The sequence below is a fragment of the Sycon ciliatum genome, chromosome 1 (genome assembly GCF_964019385.1).
Source record: "Sycon ciliatum chromosome 1, ocSycCili1.1, whole genome shotgun sequence".
NCBI lineage: Eukaryota > Metazoa > Porifera > Calcarea > Leucosolenida > Sycettidae > Sycon > Sycon ciliatum.
In genome coordinates, this window is record NC_088643.1 from 59,674,031 (window position 1) to 59,692,984 (window position 18,954).

Here is an 18,954-nt window from a genome sequence, read left to right on the forward strand (position 1 = left end):
ACGGATATGCAAAACAGTGAAGCATCAAAAGACAAAACAATCATGTAAAAACGAGCACTCCCTGTTTTTTTTATGGACTCGTTCTTTTCCTTTTTCATTTTTGTAGATTTACGAGTATGATCCATGTTGTTTTTGTAGACGTCGAAGTATGATGCATCGATGAGTCCATAATCCATATCCGAGGATAACCATAATAACATAAACGTGGACATTATGGACTCTTGCCTTGGTAGTATTAGTTCCAGGGATGATGGATGGCCTGTCATGAAAAGCTTGTATTTGGATCATGGAATATGTACCTGGCTCCGTGATTTTCCTGGTGATTTGATAATAATTTTGATGTCGTGGCTGTACAGATAGGACATGTAACTGTATGCAGCCGTCAGCTGTTCTCTTCCTTTAATCATTTACTTACAATCATGACATTTTATTTAGACAAGGATAACTGATAGCCGGAAATGACTCTTTTGAAGAAGTCAGAGAGCCTGTCATGTCAGTATAGTGTCAGACTCAGTGGACTTTAAAAATGCCAAGAAAGTAAGTTAGTTGCCAAGGATCAGAACAGTGCTCGCTCCTCTTGCCACGTCAGGGACCAGGTAGGCTATACTATAGCCTATAGGATATGACTACTACCAAGAGTACATAACCCCGGGGTTATGTACTCTTGCTACTACAGTGCGTTTCAAAAATGTAGACTAATAATATTATACTACGGTGTATCAAGAGTCCTACTATTTGGTCTGCTACAGTAGAGTCACGCGTCCAAGAACGTTGCTTCCAAGGGGACGTTCTCATTTTCAGCGATCTGGCTGAGTTCTTATAGCACGTTCTTACTGGTAGAAACAATTCATACTGGGTCACATCAAGAGTACATAACCCCATGTATTACTATCGGTATGTGATGTACTCTTGGTCACATGTATCCCCAAAGCTGCCAGAAAACCAACACCGTCGTTCTTAACTTTAGGCTGCGGGCTTGTGGCGTTCTTAGCATTTCAGGCTGGACGTTCCTGAGCTCCACATTCTTCAGCGTGCGACTCTACTGTGCTACGTACTACCACTATTACCAGGGTTCTAGGTAAAGGGAGGGGGAGGGGGGTAGGGGCGCAGCGCCCCCTGTGAAAAGTGCTGCCCCCCCCCCCCCCCCCACACTCATTTTCCGATTTTTGTGTTTTTTCATGCCATTCAACAAAAATGCAGTCGATAGTCAGTACTACTGAGTAGAGGGTTCATAAGGGCACATTTGTCTGGGGTGAAGTCAGGTGTTTGCCCCGTACGTTGCATTTCGCATTGCAAGACAGTTATTTTGAATATGGCAAAATGGGTTGCGGGGTAACTGTTCCCCCCCCCCCTCCCCCTACTACATGCCGATTAGGCCCAATCCAACCATTTCCCGGCATAGGCCGTTGGTTCAGGCCTAATCGGCATACCTGGATGCTCTGCAACCCGGTGCCGGCAGTTGGCCCTGATCGCGATGTGAGAATCGGTGATCATGGCCTTTTCCAAGGTGTTGGAATTTCTACCAGCTGTCTGCCGATCGAATGATCTAGTCAGGGGCGTAGGAAGGTAATTTACTGTCCCTTTGGAAAAACGCGGCCAATAATTCAATATTCCGCGGCAAATTCCGCGGGGAAATGGGGGGTTTTCTGCGGTATTTTCTGTGGTAAAATCAAAAATCTGCGGCACTTTCTGCAAGTTTTTCACCCTCCTTGCATGAAGGAGTACTTTTCACACTATCGTTTACAGTCACAAACTGAATGAGAGTGAAGAATCTTGGAGATTCTGCACTCACCTACACTCGCAAGAGCATAATGTGCTCAAACAGATCGCAAAGTAGTTTTCTGCTGCTTTCTGAGTAGTAATTGCACTAATTTATCCTAAAAAATTCAATTTCCGCGGGCAATAGTGTGGATTCCGTGATTTCCGAGGATGATGGCAATTTCTGCGAAATTTGCAGCGGCTGCGGAATCGCGTTTTTCCAAGGGGGCAGATTTAGGGTGGTACGGTTAGGGGGGCTCGATTACTTGGGGGGGGGGGGGGGGGATTTCTCTGGTGACAAATTCAAAGCCTAAACAAATGCATTTTTGTTGATTTACGGGGTACCTGGGGCAAAGAGTGGTACGGTCGATACCGTAGTGAACGTAGCGTGTCCGACGCCCGTGCTAGTACATGCGCCCCTCCTGGGGGGGGGGGGGGGGGGGGGGGCTCTCCTGTCCTAAATTCGGATGCAGGTACTAGTATGTGAACATCCGCCATTGCCACAAAGTGATTGGTAAAATCAACTACTGTAAAAGCCATAATATAACAAAGTGTTAACTCTAACGAGTTAACGAGGAGAAATCTGTCGTTATAATAGAAATCGTTCTACAGAAATCAATACATATACTGTCCTATTGAGCGTTGAGAATGAGTGAGAATCGTTACCACACATGTGCATTTTGATCTTTTGGTTTGGTCTCTAATCGACAAACTGACTTTTCTCCTCAAATACCTCAACTTCTCTATTTCTATTTCATACATCTGCTTCGTTTATTCCTTACTCTTTTCTTTCTATCTTTTTCTTTTCTTTCCCTTGTCATTTAATCACTGTCACTCACATACAAATACCGTCATAAAATATAAAACACAAGATTTTCTCATCTTTTTCTATTTCTTGTTTTTCATTAGCTTTAGCATGTTCATTCACATTCTTCATCATTTGTGAGAACTAGACCGGGTCTAGTGAGAAGGCATTCTACTGCCTGTAATTCTGGTGAAGTAAAATAAAGAAACAACAACAACCTTTAGTACACGCAAACTAGTCAATTTTGGGAAATCGTTATATATGCGCCTCGTTAGAATAATGGCTTTTACAGTACACTGCGATTGTGTTGATCAATGTTTTGGCAGAGCACAAACGAAATCTCGAAGAAGTTGCAGACCACTACAGTCATGTATTTTGTATCTTGTACCATCATCCTTCAATGCGACGGACCCCACGATAGGCGGTCATTTGGGTCATCCTAATCAAGTTATTATTATTATTATTATTAGGCCGCACGTTTTTATTTCTATGTTTCTCGTCACCCGCGCGCATACGATTCAGGAGTCTGGAAGAAAAAAAAGAAAAAAAACTGTGCTGCACTGACTGCATGTGGGGACCAGCACACTCATGCACATGTACATAATGTGGCCTGGCCTGCGCGACACATGATGCAAGGACGGCATTTTTGTGCGCAATCTAGCTGCACGTGCACAGATTGTGACAGAAGCTCCTACCACATACTAGTTGCTAACTATGGATGCTATTTTGCATGGTGTATTGGTGGATTTTAGTGTGAACAAAGGTCTAATAAACTTTTTTATTTTTCAGTCCTTTTTTATTTTTTTCCACCTCTCGCATACGTTTTTAGATTTTCAGGTGACGAGAAACATAGAAATAAAAACGTGTGGCCTTACAAAGAAAGGAAAGAACCAGGGAGAAAGGCGCAGAGAATGATCTGAGCATGACAGCTTCTGAACTGCGGTCCCTGGAAGTAGTACTTATGCTGAAATGACTGTGAGTAGGCAAAGTGTAGTCGAAAAGCGTATTCGAAAAATAAATTACTATTCAGCCAACTCATTTCGAAATGCATAAAAAGTATTGCTCTGAAAAAAGCAACTTACTCCAAACTACATCCAGTAAGCAGATCCATTGTGCCAATAAGAGAGAAAGCAGTGATTTGATCAAGATAAGCAGACCTGCTGCCCAGAGTCTAAAGATTGAATTCAGTTTTTAAAGGTCTATGAATGGTAACATATTTTAATAATGAAGTGATTTGTTTCTTCGATGAATTCATATCATAAATAGCAGCTTGCACAGCAGTGTCGAGTGTGATGTGGTGCTTTGCCTTGGCTCCTAAAAAATACTGTGTCAAGAGGCAGGCTGGCCCAATCCAATATAATAATTATACTTATCATATTAATAGTCAGCTGTTACAAAATATAATCGGCGTCGACGTTGAAGTAGGTATAAAATACAACTGCACAGTGACAGAAGATTATGAACCCCATACATGTTACTTGCAGTACAGTCATTTCAGGACACTGGCTGCTCACTATGACACTGCAGGAAAACTCAGTCGGTGGATCCCAGCGCTACAGCTGCGTATATGTAACAGCCGATCGTGATGACGCTGAGCAACGTGAAGAAGATACTGATACCAGCAGCAAGCTTCTTGGGTGCGATGCGGAGCCACTTTGGCACAGCATGCACCCGCTGCTGCTGTGCGTAGAGGTCGCCAGATTCAACTATCTCGTTTACCGTATCAGATGTGATCAAACGCTCTTCCTCGCGCAAAGCAGCCACTTCATCATCCCTATGCCCAGGAGAGGCCCCGGATGTGCCGGTCCTGCAAGGGTGTCAATTGCATGCACAACAAGACCAAGACAAACAATATAGCACAAAATACAATACAATACAATCTATTCCAGCCAACCATCTGTCCCGGGCTAAATCAAAAGAACAACTTCACAATATCAGTGATTCCGTGCCAAGCTAATTCAGCAAATATGTTCATTTCAGGAAAATCACCTCTGTAACCTCATTTTCATGTCCCAAACTGCCCACTTAAGTACTTACCCTCTTTTCAGACTACATGTACCAGAAACAGCTGTTTGTTTCAGCGCTTGCTAGAATTATGTCAGCATCCTACCCAAATGGATACAGTAGAGAAGACCCACAACCCTTGCACTTGTGTCATACTCAAAGCTGGATGCGTGTAAGTTATGCAATGTGATGACAAGAGCTTTAAAATACCAAACGAACAAATAAGCACTAATGAACGTGTACTGCACCTTTGTTCCGCTCTCTCTTCGCTGCTCGGGTACCAAGTCAAGGAGCGGTAGTAGAGCATGGCGGGTACAACAAAATTCGTGAAGCCGGCAGCGATGAGAGCAATCCAGTTGCAGACTTCGCTCTGGAGAAAGAAAAATCCAAGGCCCAAGCACGATCACTTCATCCACTTTCTCGCCATGGTAAGCCCTGTCTTTGTCTACATTTTTTTAAAGAGTGAAAATGTAGCTGTTTCTGATCCATGTTCCAGATATTCACCAGTTGGGGGTTTCTCGTTAGCAAATTTTTATTGAATGCAGTCCATGCGCAAAAGTTAACACCGCCCCAACTCCACAACACTCAGTTGTTCCTCCCCCCCCCCCCCTCTCTCTCTCTCCCTCTCTCTGATTGTCTCGAGCGGGATTGTCCTCATTATGGTGGTGCTGTGTAAGTGGAATAGGTCAGCCGAGAGTGCGATGTTGAGTGGTGGAGTTCACGGATGGCTACATAGCAGCCGAGGTTGTTGCTGATTCTGATTTTTCTCCTCTTTTAGAGGATTCATGTGTGGGGCTGAAATATACCAGAACATTTCATTTAAAAAAATCAGTAACCCTAGACGGGTTTTAGCTATAACAATAAATGTTTCGCTTATCTGTTTCCAAACCAAGATGATGCAGAAGAGGAAAGCATGGAAATCTGCTTACCAGTGCAGACTGCTCGTAGAGAAACAACGTTACAATCCACGGTGCTACCACACCCCAGAATGCAGACTGGACGGGTCCAAAGACCTTTCCAGACAGGAGATTGTAGCGCACGTAGATGCCCAACACGGGGATGCCGGGGATTAGAGTGGTCAAGTTCCACAGGTAAGCAGAGTACTGGGTGACCTACACAGCACAGGCGTCAAGACACACCGGCACCACCATTCATCACTTCCTTCCAGTACAGTAGTGTAGTGTAACTGTGCTGTAGCCATGCAGAGATGATTGTGGGATCAACTACCATGCGTTGGAATTTCAGGAGTGATCTGAAAAAATTTAGTCGTCGTGTAATGAGACAAATTTGCCACTTTGTTCATTGATTTAAAATAACCAACCAACCCAATAAAATCTCATCTAAATGCTACAGGATTTAAAGTAGCTTTGCATAGCACTGGATTATTCACTGAACATGTTGTCAATGCTGCCAGGATGCTTCAAAATACAAGCACTTACTGCAGGCATCCTTGGGTGGAGAAGCTCAATGAGAATGTTATCAGCGCCATTCAGGGCTGCAAACAAGCAAAAGATGAAGCACCGTGATCAATGCAAAAGGGCCTTAACCCTTTATTGGCCGATTTAAAATATAAGCAAGCCCACGCAATAACCAAATCTGTACCTAAATTGGACGTAACTTTAGTTTGCACTGGACAAATTCCACGATCTTGGGCATCCTGGAAAGGCCTTGGCGAGAGGAGCGCAATGCGCCTATACTCGACTCCACGGGATGCACTGGCCCAGAGCTGCAAGCCAGGGAAAACGCACCAGCGCTGGGCTCACGCTCGAGATCGATCTCTATCCACCATTTCACTCCTGTTGCTCATATCAAACTAAAATATTTCGTAGAGACTCCCGGGAACCTACTTTTGAACTTGAATCGGTGTAGCCTTGTCAATAGGTGACGTAAGCAGGGAAAATCCCGGCCGTTGACCCACGCATCTCCCTCTGAGCGCAAATTTCCCTGGACCAACATTACGAGTGCTATAACTCAAGAACCGATTTTCCTATCGCTTTGGAAATTGTTCGAGCCGACAGCTGAGAGTTTTCTCTTCGACCTACATATTTCGATCTCTCCAAAATAACCAGATTTGACCAAGTTACCATAATTTCAAAATGCCTAACCCATCGAACATCGGTGTTCGATCAATGTATGGGCGAGCCAATAAAGGGTTAACTGCCAGAGCACGACTTTATCGGCTCTCATAAGCAGAACAGCAATATCAAAAGATGATGCACCATGACCAATACAAACGGGTCTGGAATACCAGAGTATGACTCTGGCGGCTCTCATCCTGATAAGCTACCACATCACGCAAAGCACAGTCAGCTGCGATACTTACGCTGGTTGTTCTTGCCCAACAGATAAAAGCTCATGCCGCCCATGAGTCCAATGGCCAGCTTCATGACAAGTCCCAGAGTGGCGGGCACCCACACTGCTTTATTGACTGATACCTGCACAGTCAAAAGAACAGATGACACGGACACGGACACGTGAATCTATAAAGGTTTATGTTCAGCTGGTCAAGGCACACACATGAAGAAAGAAGGTACACTCATACCGCCCCTGATGAGACAGCCTCAGGTGCAGCCATCACAGTACATGAACAGGAAACAGAACAAAGATCCAGGCACACGGTTGGACTGGTACTGACCTCCGGCTTCTTTTCATTGACCCACGATGGGATGGTCACAATGTAGGAGTAAGCAAATGTTGCCAAGCCAAACACATAGCCCTGCAGAGTGGAGATCAAGTGGCAGACAATGTCAAGACTCTTTCGATCCAAAGAGGCAGAGCAACACCGTGATTGGGCATTGCTTGCAAGTTGCAACCCAAACGAAAGCGAGTAAGACTGCAACTTGATATACACACGTGTTTGCACATTCTCATGGACGGTCATCAAGAATACATGGTGCTTCCCCAGGTGAGATACGGAAAGTGGGATCCGCTGCTTATGCCATTTTTCTGACTCGAGGGAGCCATGACCCGCAAGCTGCAGTCCTGTACTGAATTCTTGAGTCAAGGCCAGTGACACCAATTCCCTAAGCAGCTATCTGCGTCTTTTTTACTCGTATGCGGATTCGCACACCATTTTTTTTGCGTTCAATAATGCCATGACTGCATAGGAGTGAGCACTGTATCGTACGGCTCAAGGAGAAAGGGATAACACCCCTTTTGCAAACCAGCGAACAGAAAGCTTGCAAATGCGAACTGGAAATAAATCCAAGTACCGGTATAAAACTGCAAAGATGGACAACAAGTTGTAAGTAGTTCTTACCTGGCCACCGACTTTGAAAAATGGCAGCAATTCTGGTCCAAGTCCTGTCCGGTTCATATCCAGTCCGGGATCATAGTGTGGGCCAACATAGTATTTTGAGGAAGGAATCATGTTGAGGAAGAATTGTACAACAAATTCCAGTGTGAAGAGTAGCAGGCCAATGAGAGAGAACCACTGGAACCACATGTTGTCATCCTGTGTGACACAGAAAGAAGATTTGAAGTGCCAGTTAGACATCAAGCTACTGCAACTCATCGGTGAAAAAGGAGGATGCATGTTCACAAACCCATCTCCATACACATCTCTATCCGGTTGTGCACTTTCATTTCTCTCAGGGTATTTTCCTTTTTTCACGTGGACAATCAACCATCACATGTAGCGGAGTTCAATAGAGACAGAAGCGGAATGGTTAGCACTACATTGCTGCCCTGTACGCGAACTGTTCTATTATTATGTTCACACACAATCGTAGGGTAGTACGGTACTAGACTAGTACCTACCAGATTGAGATATCCAAACGGCAGGCAGATCAGCATACTGACGATGAATCCAAGTGAGATGACAGTGGAGACTGCAGAAAGGAAATTACAAGGCAATTTGAGCAATGCTACAAATATGTGTGTAGCACGAATACTTGGCAAAACAGTTTTGCTATGCATGAAAACAAGAGTACATAAACCAGAGTGTGCAACTGTGCATATCAGATCTGAAACAGCGCAGTTCGTGCACTACGTCACCCTGATGAGGTCAGCCAGGCCGCGACTTGCGTACAGCTCAAATTTTCGTGTTTCATAGCCCGGAAATCAGCCAAGTTTGCTTGATTTTAGACGTCATGTTTCAGGATTTCGGTGTTTTTATGGGACTGTGTACGCTGCGTACATCCACCGACAAGTAAATTCACCAGGCTATCCGTTTCAAAAACCCGAAACCAGGACAACCTCAGTGACCTGCACCACCGTGACTGGTTACGTAACTTTTCACCGTACCTGTGGCTTACCATGCCGTCAGAAATGACGTACTGCACGAATTACGCTCCCACAGAACTATCCCGAGTTGCACACTCTGGTTTATGTACTCTTGATGAAAACCATAAGGCTGCTGAGTAGTACCGCTGATCACATCACACGTCACAACAAGAAACCTCCAATGGCGACCACAGCTAAAATAATTGACAAATATTACATCTTGGCTGTTTTCTCAAACTTTGCCCTTCCGTTCAAAAAATAGCGGTCTGCCAGCCATGCGTCGCTGGCATATCACCACCGTCCGCACCCAGTGGGCATACACATTCGGAAATCCGGTTTTTTTTAGCCATGTCTACACGTACATGTACAAAGCCCTGGAGTGCCACCACATACATTCTGACCTGTTTTGCTCTTGTTGCCACTTACCAGGGAAGATGTTACTGTCCTCCAGACACTGGCCAACGGCGTCTTTGCTGAACCCAGAGCAGCCAGTCACAATGCTCCAGGTTTTGTAGTCCAGGGCATAATTATTCCCGGTAACTTTGAAGATGAAGTTGTCCACCACCTGCGAGGGAGGGTGGAGTGGCAGAGAAGAGAGGATGAGAACACAGTCAGCGAAGACGACCCTGACAGAAACAACTGTAGTCTACTCTTAGTACAGAATTAACCTCGATGGGATTGAGGGAAAGCTGATAGCGCTCAGTATCAATCAAGTCTTGCTCATGTCATGGTGCGCTCTGGCTTTTTTCCCCAGCTGCACATCATTGGATGTGTTTCTCCCTACCGTTCCTTTTGTTTAAAAGGGCATACTAAAAGGGCATACTGTATAGCAGGAAATTTTCGGACGGAATTTATTTTCGGATGATTTCGTACACGGCCTCATTTGTACTAAAATTAATTCCGTACTAAAATTTGTTCATGTGAAATTATGCACACTATACATGCGTACTGCTTGCGAACACATGCATTTAGTTAGCATGCAGCACTGTACGAAAATAAATTCCGTACGAAAGGTTGAAATTCGGCGTTGTCCGAAAATATTTCCGTCCGAAAATGTCCTGCTATACAGTAGTGAATGTATTCCAGAATCTTCTTGGATAAAGCATACATGTACTTGCGAATTGATGTAGTCAGCGACTGGTAAGCGATAGCCACACTGTCCATGGGGTGCGCCCACTTTGGTGGCCTGACCGATGCATGAAGTGCTACATGCAAAAGTCATTTTAGTACATTTGCAAATCCTGACTCCACACGCGAGCAATCAATCAATCTGTCATTCCCGTAGCTATGCAGAAGACGTTACTTCAGTAACGTCTGGCGCTAGCCAGGGTCCACACAGCTTTAATTTGGTATTTGTTTGTTTGTGTCATGCCTGGCGCTTTCCCGTATCTGTCCCGTACCGTACCGTACCATCAAAGACAGCTGGCCACAACATTCAAATAGGGCTTTCAAACGCAAGATCATAACGTGAAGCAACTAGGAAGAATGAGTATGAATGCAAAGTGTATCGGGGAATGCATGTAGGGCGATAGTGCGGGTTCGAATCCCAGGTTATGCTTTGAAAAGAAAAATAGGAGAATTGAAATTTTTTTAACATCCTCATGCTTTTTTGCCTAGGTCATCAAGGCGGTAGACGATGTCGTATTACCCTCGACCGTACCTGTCGCGCACCGTACCGTACCATCAAAGACGGCTGGCCACAATATTCAAATAGGGCTTTCAAATGCAAGATCATAACGTGAAGCAACTTGGAAGAATTAGTATGTATGCGAAGTGTATCGGGGGATGCATGCAGGGCGATAGTGCGGGTTCGAATCCCAGGTTATGTCTGAAAAAAAATAGGAGAAATTTATAAGAAAATTTATAACATCCCTATGCTTTTTTTTGTCTAGGTCATCAAGGTAAAAAAGCATAGCGCAGGGCCCTGAGCTTCCAAGCTCTCTCGTTTGGTATCATCAGGTATCGTGGAAGATATTGTGCAATAATGTGTCGGCAAAGTCCTCCAGAGGCATATTGAAAATGCAGCACCTTCAAAATAGCTCATGCGTGCATTGGCATGCTCTGAATATTCTCACCTGCGAGGAGATGATCATACTGGCTATATTCAAAGCCTGAAGACTGATCGTGTACAGTATCTGGAACACATAGTATGCCTTAGTTCCATAGTAATGGCGCACTGCTGTTGTAAATTCAATGCGGGGCACTGCGCTAAACCTGCTGTTGCCTGGTATTCTCTGCATTGCCTCACAAAGCTGCAGCAAGCACACAACCAGAAATGCGTAGCAAAAAACACACTATCTTTTGACAAGAAAATAGAAGTCTAAAACAATCCGGCATGAGAATGGAGCTCTACGGAGAAACAGCTCAACATTGCCATTGATCTTGTCCTGTGCATACTGAATATTGCTGCAGTTGAACAACAAGCATACCAACACACAGGTGCGAACGGACAACTCACCATTGTGCCGGCGAATGTGGAGAAGACGAAAACAACCAGGAGAGCAAGTGTGGGTGTGAACCAGCCTGCTTGTTGTGATACCAGTGGCAGTAGAACCATGGCAGGTCCCATGCAATTGTTCAGGTTCAAGCAACATGACGCCCAGTAGCCTAGGCTCTTCGATCCGAAGCTGGACTTTACACGCTTCAATTTGGGCGTGACATCCTACACATGGAAGATGAATAAAACGAGATGAAGTGGAAAACTCCATGAACATTACACTCCAATATCCCTGCATGGGAATGGGCCATGCCTGTAGGTAAAATACATGAAGTTTCCATGAGCCCAATGGGGGTCTCATTACTCAATAGGAACGTATGCCACACTTGCAGATATGCAGCCAGTGCCCCGTACAAAAAATCCGTGTCAAACTTCACTGCAGTTGACATGGAGTTTGGTACGTAGTTCCGTGTAGCAGAAACTCCCTAACGGCTATGAATGACATGCACCAGCCATCCTACATGTATGCGGCCGTGCACCCCCTAAACAGGGGACCAGCTACACCCCTGCATGATAGCTATTCTACTACAAGTAATTCAGTATTTTCATCATGTATTCACTTGAGCAAAGAGTGGATTTGAACTCACACTTTTTTTGTCTATCGCTGCTTATCCTCTCATGCTAGCCCTCTCCTTCACTTTTCTCTTTCGCGCAGCTGGCCCACACACGAAAGCCCGTACCCGAGGCCAGCAGACCACCGCCTTACGATGTAGACAATCATAGAGGTCTGGCAGGACTTTACAGCTGAATCAAGGCCAAGTGTGTACGGCCGAGGCCTGTGCCCGCGGCCGTACGCACGAGGCCTTGATGAAGGCGAAATGTCCTGTCAGACCTCTATGATCGTGTTTCAGGTTTTGTCTTTTGCGTTTCTGGTATAAAAGCAAGACACATATAGGGGTGGTAGTCGGGGACGTGGTGGATTCAGCTTGTGAGTTTCAGCTCTGTCCGCTTCTCATGAACGGCATGATCCTTGCTTCAGAGCAGGTCCATGATCTTTCGCTTATTCAAATCAAAAGTATCAGAAAAGTTCGGCAACTCGTCAAGTACTTTTTTGTTTAGTACAATGTAGAACGAACATGGAAAACTGATCGCGATGATTGCCACTTATTTTAGCTTGCTTTGGAGCAGATAGATAGGTGCATGCTCTTTCGCTTATTCAAAACTATCGTGAAATTTCATCTCCACTCACGACCACAAGAACGTGAGTTGGAAACTGTGTAGACATTTTTCATGTTGCCGTTTTTGGACAGGCTGTTTTCAGCTACCAGAGCATGTTCACAGTCGAATGTGAGATGCGAACTGAGCTGACAACGAACAACTGCCACAGACCCCTGCTGAGCTAGGCTGATAGAGTACGGGTATGGGTGCCATTGACGACGGGCTTTATTGCTACCGTATTTTTCCATATCCATTGACGACGGGCTTTATCGGCTCATCAAGGCCACCGCGGAAACGTCGCTCATTGGCTACAACCATAGAAACGGTACGGTAAAACCTGAAATGCAATGTAGTACTACCTCCTGTACGCACTGCTTATGCCTTATGGGTGAACCCAGTTTTCCTTTGTGGCAGCACATCGGTGGAAAGCTCTTCTTTCGGACTGTCGTCAGGCACAATCTGCTGCTCATTCTGGGCTCTAAACTTCCTCCAGGGCACCCTGTAATAAAGCGTGTCGTTTTGGGACACCCTTCGAGGCTTCGTGAAAAATAAATCACTACCACTAGCCATACTCTACTGACATGCTGTAAGTATAATCATACATCATAGTACGGAGGACAATTCTGGAACCTACCGCACCACCGCCTGCAGTGCTTGTGGAGATGGAGGGCGAAGGCACTTCCAGAGGGCCATCTCCACCGCCAGCAGTCATAAATCCAGGAGTGTTCGGCTGCGATTCTTCCGTTGGTGTTGCGCCCCGAGAAGCCATTTCAGAGAGTTCGGAAGTGGATGCAGTGCCAATTGAACCATAGGACGAGCGACTGGCGTAAACGCTGTTCACAGGTCGAACTTTGCCCTGGATACTCGGTCGATGGGCATCAACACCACTGGTGCTTGTGGATTCGTCCAGGTCGCTGTCCACACCCATGGCTAGCTAGTACCACAAGACAAGGAACTCTGCTTCGGAGAGCGAAGCAGGGGTCGCTCGAAATGACAATTCCGATTTCTGCGTACCAACACCGTCGGCGCATCTACAAGTCTACATAGAATCTACGTGCTATCCCTGAAACCATGATTCCATGAAGCTGTTACGTGATCGCTTGATAGGTGCCAACAACCCCCAAATCGGGATTCGCGGAATCAGGGTTTCCAGAGTTGTGGCACGATTCGCACACTCAGAATTACCGGCAGTAGCTAGCCAGATACACTCCGGAGTACGGAGTGTGGATACGAGTATTTCCGCGGTTGTCGGACAAGTAAGTAAGTTAGTACTTCCTGGCTCATTACTTCTACTATCTCAGAGCTGTGCAGCTAGCTAAGATATTCAGTATTGTAGATCAACATACCCGCGTGGATATAGTGGCCACCAGACTTCCTAATCCACACTGCACTCCAGCATTGGATCGTAATCTGATCTCCCAACATGTTAAAATGACAGTTCGTACAAGAAAGCTGATTTACGATATCTCGAGACGATCTGCTGACAGACAGTCAGTGCAGTAGAGTCGGGTCGTAGACCTACTTATCCAAGTTAGTTATCGTCGTTTTCATTTCAACATGCGGACAGCAGCTGCTACACTACACTACAGCCTAGTGCATGAGAATCGCCATAGATGGTATGACGTGCGTGGCGCTGGGCTGACAATTATGTGACATGCCTTACTTCATGGTCCACTCTTCACGTGATGCGCATCAGGAATGATCTTTTCTATCACCATGATCACCCAATTCTACATCGGATCCTATTTTACAGGCAAACACAACAGTGCCAGGCCCATAATGAAAGGGGAGACTCAGCATGCTATGAGTACAATCAGTAGGACACACGCATATACCTGTAGGGGACACAAACGACCCCCATTTCGCGTACAAGGAAGAGCAGTATAGTTGATTGCACATACTTTGGAAAGTTATCATGAGGCGCACTTGTGCACAGCTCGGGAGAGATAATGGGAGACTGGGGGAGCTGCCAGAAGGGAAGAGAGAGAGAGAGAGAGAGAGAGAGAGAGAGAGAGAGAGAGAGAGAGAGAGAGAGAGAGAGAGAGAGAGAGAGAGAGAGAGAGAGAGAGAGAGAGAGAGAGAGAAAGGGGTGGGGGTGATGTCGACACACATGTGCGGATGGTGTTTGTGGGACCGTGCTCATGTGACCACCTGGCTCGGAGTCATGGCCGCACAAACACATCTATATTGTTTGTTGTTGTTAGGGGAGAAAGACCGGAATAGTGAGTAATGAGGAGAGTGTGGGAGAGGATCGAGAGGATGTAGAATGGAATTAATTTGGCCATGCTAGGCATAGGGTGAAAACGTGTCTTATATAAAGCTACTACTGCAGTGTTACACAATGGGCATACTTCTTTTTGAAGTACTTCCGGTCTTCCATATACATTTTCTGTACAACAGTGAAACTACAGTCCATTTCAAAACTATAGACGCGTAGGGTTTTTGAAATATTTCAAATTTGGCTGGAGCTTTTTGAGAATAGTTTTCGGAATATTGCTCAGGTCCGCTCCACAATTACTCTCATATAGTTTCTAAAGGATTGGATAACAGACGCCCAATTTGGAAAAAATTATGCACAAAGTGATCACAGATTTTATGTGGTATAGATGCTGGCATAACGGTTTTTGCCTAGGTACGCGTCTATAGTTTTGAAATGGACTGTAGAAAGGGTAGGGGAGTTGCCAACAGCGGGCACAGTGGCATAGCAGGGCCCCTGTTGTCCAGTGGGAGTGCGCCTCTGGCTTCACAGCGGGCACGTCGTGCATCGCCATCGCAAGGCCCGTTGGCCCAAACATGCACATGATGAATGATGATTGAACGATTTTAGAAGGTGCCCGTTCCCCTTGCGGGCTACACACCTGGGACATAACAACGAACACACTGGGTCCACAGGTACTGCCGCAGACCAGAGCTAGGACTGTAGGAGGAAAGCAGGGCCTTGGTTAATTGGTAGACGCATGGGCGTGATCTGGGAGGGCCTTTGCCATAGTGCAAGCTATAGTACAGTTATACGGATAAATGAAGCTTCAGTCATCCTAAGTGTTTACTCTTCTTCAACTAACTACTTACTTGCACTTACATGTAGGACCTGCCCCTATTTCTATTTTCGCCACCAAAAAATGTAGAACTTAGTATATGGGTACGCAGGGTGATTTTACTTGGTTTGTTAGTTTTAAAAAAATTCCAGTTTCCTTTTTTCATAATTATCACGGAATCCTGGAATCCTGTCTCTAAAAAACGTCATTTTTTCCTCTTTTACTTTCGCACTGTTCTATGACGCTGTCATGAATGTCACCACATCATGAAGACTACTTCACATCAATTTGAGGTTGCAAGTATAGACTCCCGCATTGCATGATCATATCGTAATTAATTAACAGTCAGTCCATCTTGCCATAACATTTTATTATCATATTCCAAATACATTTGAGTTGGGACTTACGATGTCCAACGACGACAACGGCATACTGCGATGCGCCGGAAGACTGAGCAACGCTGAACTACCAACTGACCAGAAACTACCGAAGCTGCTACCAACGTATCACGCGTTCACGAAGCATGTCATCAGCGAAGTCCATGGACGGCTTCTGCATGCAGGTGTTCGACACACCCTGGCCCAGACAAGGCAAGAGTTCTGGACCATACGTGGCCGTGCTATCGTTCGCCGTATCCTGGATCAGTGCTCGGTTTGCCGAAGACACGAAGGGCGTCCGTTCAAGTTGCCGTCCATGCCCCCATGGCCCAAGGAACGGATTACCAGAGCACTTCCATTCACGTACGTTGGTCTTGACTACCTCGGACCGCTATTGATCCGCACCGGCACGGAGAAAGGCAAGGTATGGATCAACCTGGTAACCTGCCTAACCACACGAGCTGTACACCTGGACATAGTCTCTGGCCTATCTGCAGCAGCCTTCTTGAACAGCATGAGACGGTTCGCGGCGAGACGAGGCAAGTCAAAGTCTATTGTGTGTGACAACGCACCCCAGTTCAAGTCGGCGACGGCTATGGAACAGGCAATGGCGGACGAAGCTGCCCCAACCATGTCCAGCCTAGGCGGGCAAATCGCAAAGCAGCAGAGAAGGCCCGTGAGCGTATCGCAGAGTGGGTAAGATAACTTTCGTTGTCGGGAATGTCATGAATGTCACCACATCATGAAGACTACTTCACATCAATTTGAGGTTGCAAGTATAGACTCCCGCATTGCATGATCACATCGTAATTAATTAACAGTCAGTCCAACTTGCCATAACATTTTATTATCATATTCCAAATACATTTGAGTTGGGACTTACGATGTCCAACGACGACTCTGATTACCCAGCTGATGGCACGCGTACATTGTGAATCCGAGCATTCCCAATGTCGCCTCCATCTCATCATATAATTATACTCTCCTGCATGTTTGTCTCTGCTGCTCATCACAAAATACTTAAATCTGAACTTATTTCTTCTTCTCTGAATGCACTCGTTGCTGCCGAGATTTGTTTTCTTGTAGTTGTATCATTGCATTCCGCATGATCCGCGCTTGCATGATACAGCCCGGCTGCACACCCGCGCGCAAGCCCCAATGTTCTGCATGTCACGTGCTGGTGACTGCATTTTCGGCAGTGCGCTGCGCTACGTTTATAATATGCATATGATTTCCGTCAGGCTGGCTGCGCCCTTGGCGGGCCAGGGTTTTTGGGAGTTTTTTGTTGTTGTTGGCTAGGTTTTTGATGATGGGAAGGTGAAGTCTTTAGAAAGGAAACTGTGGTATGAGAATGAGTCTGATGAGTCTGTCTTCCCCTACCGTTCTCGACAGACGCTGACAGTAGTGGCATGGCCGCTGCTGCCGTTGCTGCTGCTGCTGCGGTGGTGGTGGTGCTGCTTCTGCTGGTGGTGCTGCTGCTGCTGCTGTGGTGGTGGTGGTGCTGCTGCTGCTGGCGGTGGTGGTGGAGCTGCTGCTGGTGCCCCTACTGCTGCTCAGATTGAGTTGGCCGAGTCGTCCGGATTATGTACTCTTGCTCACAGGACCTGCCCCACCCCATCCCCGTCACATCAGTAATCTGTAGCGGTATATGCGGTCAATGTAATACTGCACGCAACTGTGAATACGACTTTACCGCACAGATACCCCTTCTACAGCCAGTGCCGAAAGTCACGACACATCCGACTCACTGAACGCTGCTGCGCGCAGTCCAGCACTCTTTTTGACTGCACTTCACATTGATCGCTACGTCGACCCTGAGTGATTTGTCAGCATCGTTTATCTAGCACTGCTGTGGTTCTCAATACAGTAGGTGAGTGCAAAGAGACCAGGTGCACAATATTGAAGTGTGTACAAACATAGGACGAAATGTTTGTAAAAATTAGATCTGCACTCATTCACCATGTTCACACAAAGCACCAACATGTTCTTGAAAGCACACATTTCCAATGACAATGTGGCAATGTGCACACGTACACGCCACGCGATCTACAGCTGCATGGGTGCATGATGGATCATGGACGAAATAATTCATGATCATCGACAACAGGCTGTTTTTATGGTTGTTACTTACCATTGTTTCTGTCTCTACATCAGTGTCCATGGTGTCAGCGACAGGCTCTAGCGCGTTGATTCGAAGCAGCCTCCGCGATGGAGATTCGGCAATTTCGTCAGCGACGTTGTCACCTGTCACATCTTCGAGGTTCGGGTTTTGGTCAGCCTCAGATCTAGTTACCTTACGTTGCCCGTCCATGTCGTGAAACTAATAATCAACGGCGCCGTGCCTGGAGACTCGGATTGAGGATCTACTGTGACAGGACGTCCACTCGGCTGCTCATTACACACGCAATTCTGCAAGTTCTCACTGCTGTAGAAATGGCTTTCAAACAACGATATCACAATTCGAAGTCCGTGACAGGATTCATCTCTTCATTTCCGTATCTTCAGATAAAGAGCATCGAATTGCGAATGCAAGATCTACACACACGTACCCCCACAGTACGATCAAGAACACTGTACTGTCAAGACGAAAGACACGTTTGGCAGTCTTTCATGATACCTCAACCCGAGCTAGGTGCTTCAAGTGGTGAGGTTTTGTGCAATGATTGCCATAGGCGCGGCGGTTGACGTGCGGGTTACCATATTTTGCTGTCGAAATATGAAGTGAACGTGGCCGTGGCGGAGAGAAAGGTCAAATCCATATGCCTGATAGGAGATCCCGGAAAGGGAGTGTTATGCATTTGAGCCTTGAGGGCAGGGAGTAGTAAATATTGGTATTGTACTACTCCCTGCTTGAGGGAGCCTTGAAGGGTCCAGTTCATATTGCCTTACTGGTATTGTACTACTCCCTGCTTGAGGGAGCCTTGAAAGTAATTAGTTGAAGGGTCCAGTTCCGCACCGGTGGCGGTGCAGTCTGTCCCTCCAGGAAATCGCGATTCCACGGATGCAACAAATTTCGCGATTTTGGCCCAAACCCGCGATTTTCAGCAAAATCCGCGATTTCCCACGCTTTTTGTTGCTTTCTGCACTATATCTCAC

The 18,954-nt window shown here is 46.1% G+C and overlaps 1 protein-coding gene across 2 annotated transcripts; it reads right to left on the minus strand.

The window, feature by feature from the left end:
• Positions 1-3,381: 3,381 nt before the first annotated feature.
• On the minus strand, positions 3,382-18,515 carry LOC135804650 (uncharacterized). 2 transcript variants are annotated; one of them, XM_065318571.1, is made up of 12 exons: positions 17,990-18,515; positions 11,250-11,453; positions 10,867-11,043; positions 9,218-9,356; positions 8,327-8,397; positions 7,827-8,021; positions 7,203-7,283; positions 6,891-7,002; positions 6,007-6,062; positions 5,497-5,679; positions 4,816-4,937; positions 3,382-4,370 (listed from the first exon to the last, which is right to left on the minus strand). In XM_065318571.1, the coding sequence occupies exons 1-12, from the start codon at positions 18,167-18,169 to the stop codon at positions 4,097-4,099; spliced, it is 1,794 nt and encodes a 597-aa protein (XP_065174643.1). In that variant the 5' UTR covers positions 18,170-18,515; the 3' UTR covers positions 3,382-4,096. The 2 variants fall into 2 exon arrangements, with proteins under 2 accessions (XP_065174643.1, XP_065174642.1); XM_065318570.1 differs by lacking the exon at positions 17,990-18,515 and adding an exon at positions 13,081-13,653.
• Positions 18,516-18,954: the final 439 nt, after the last annotated feature.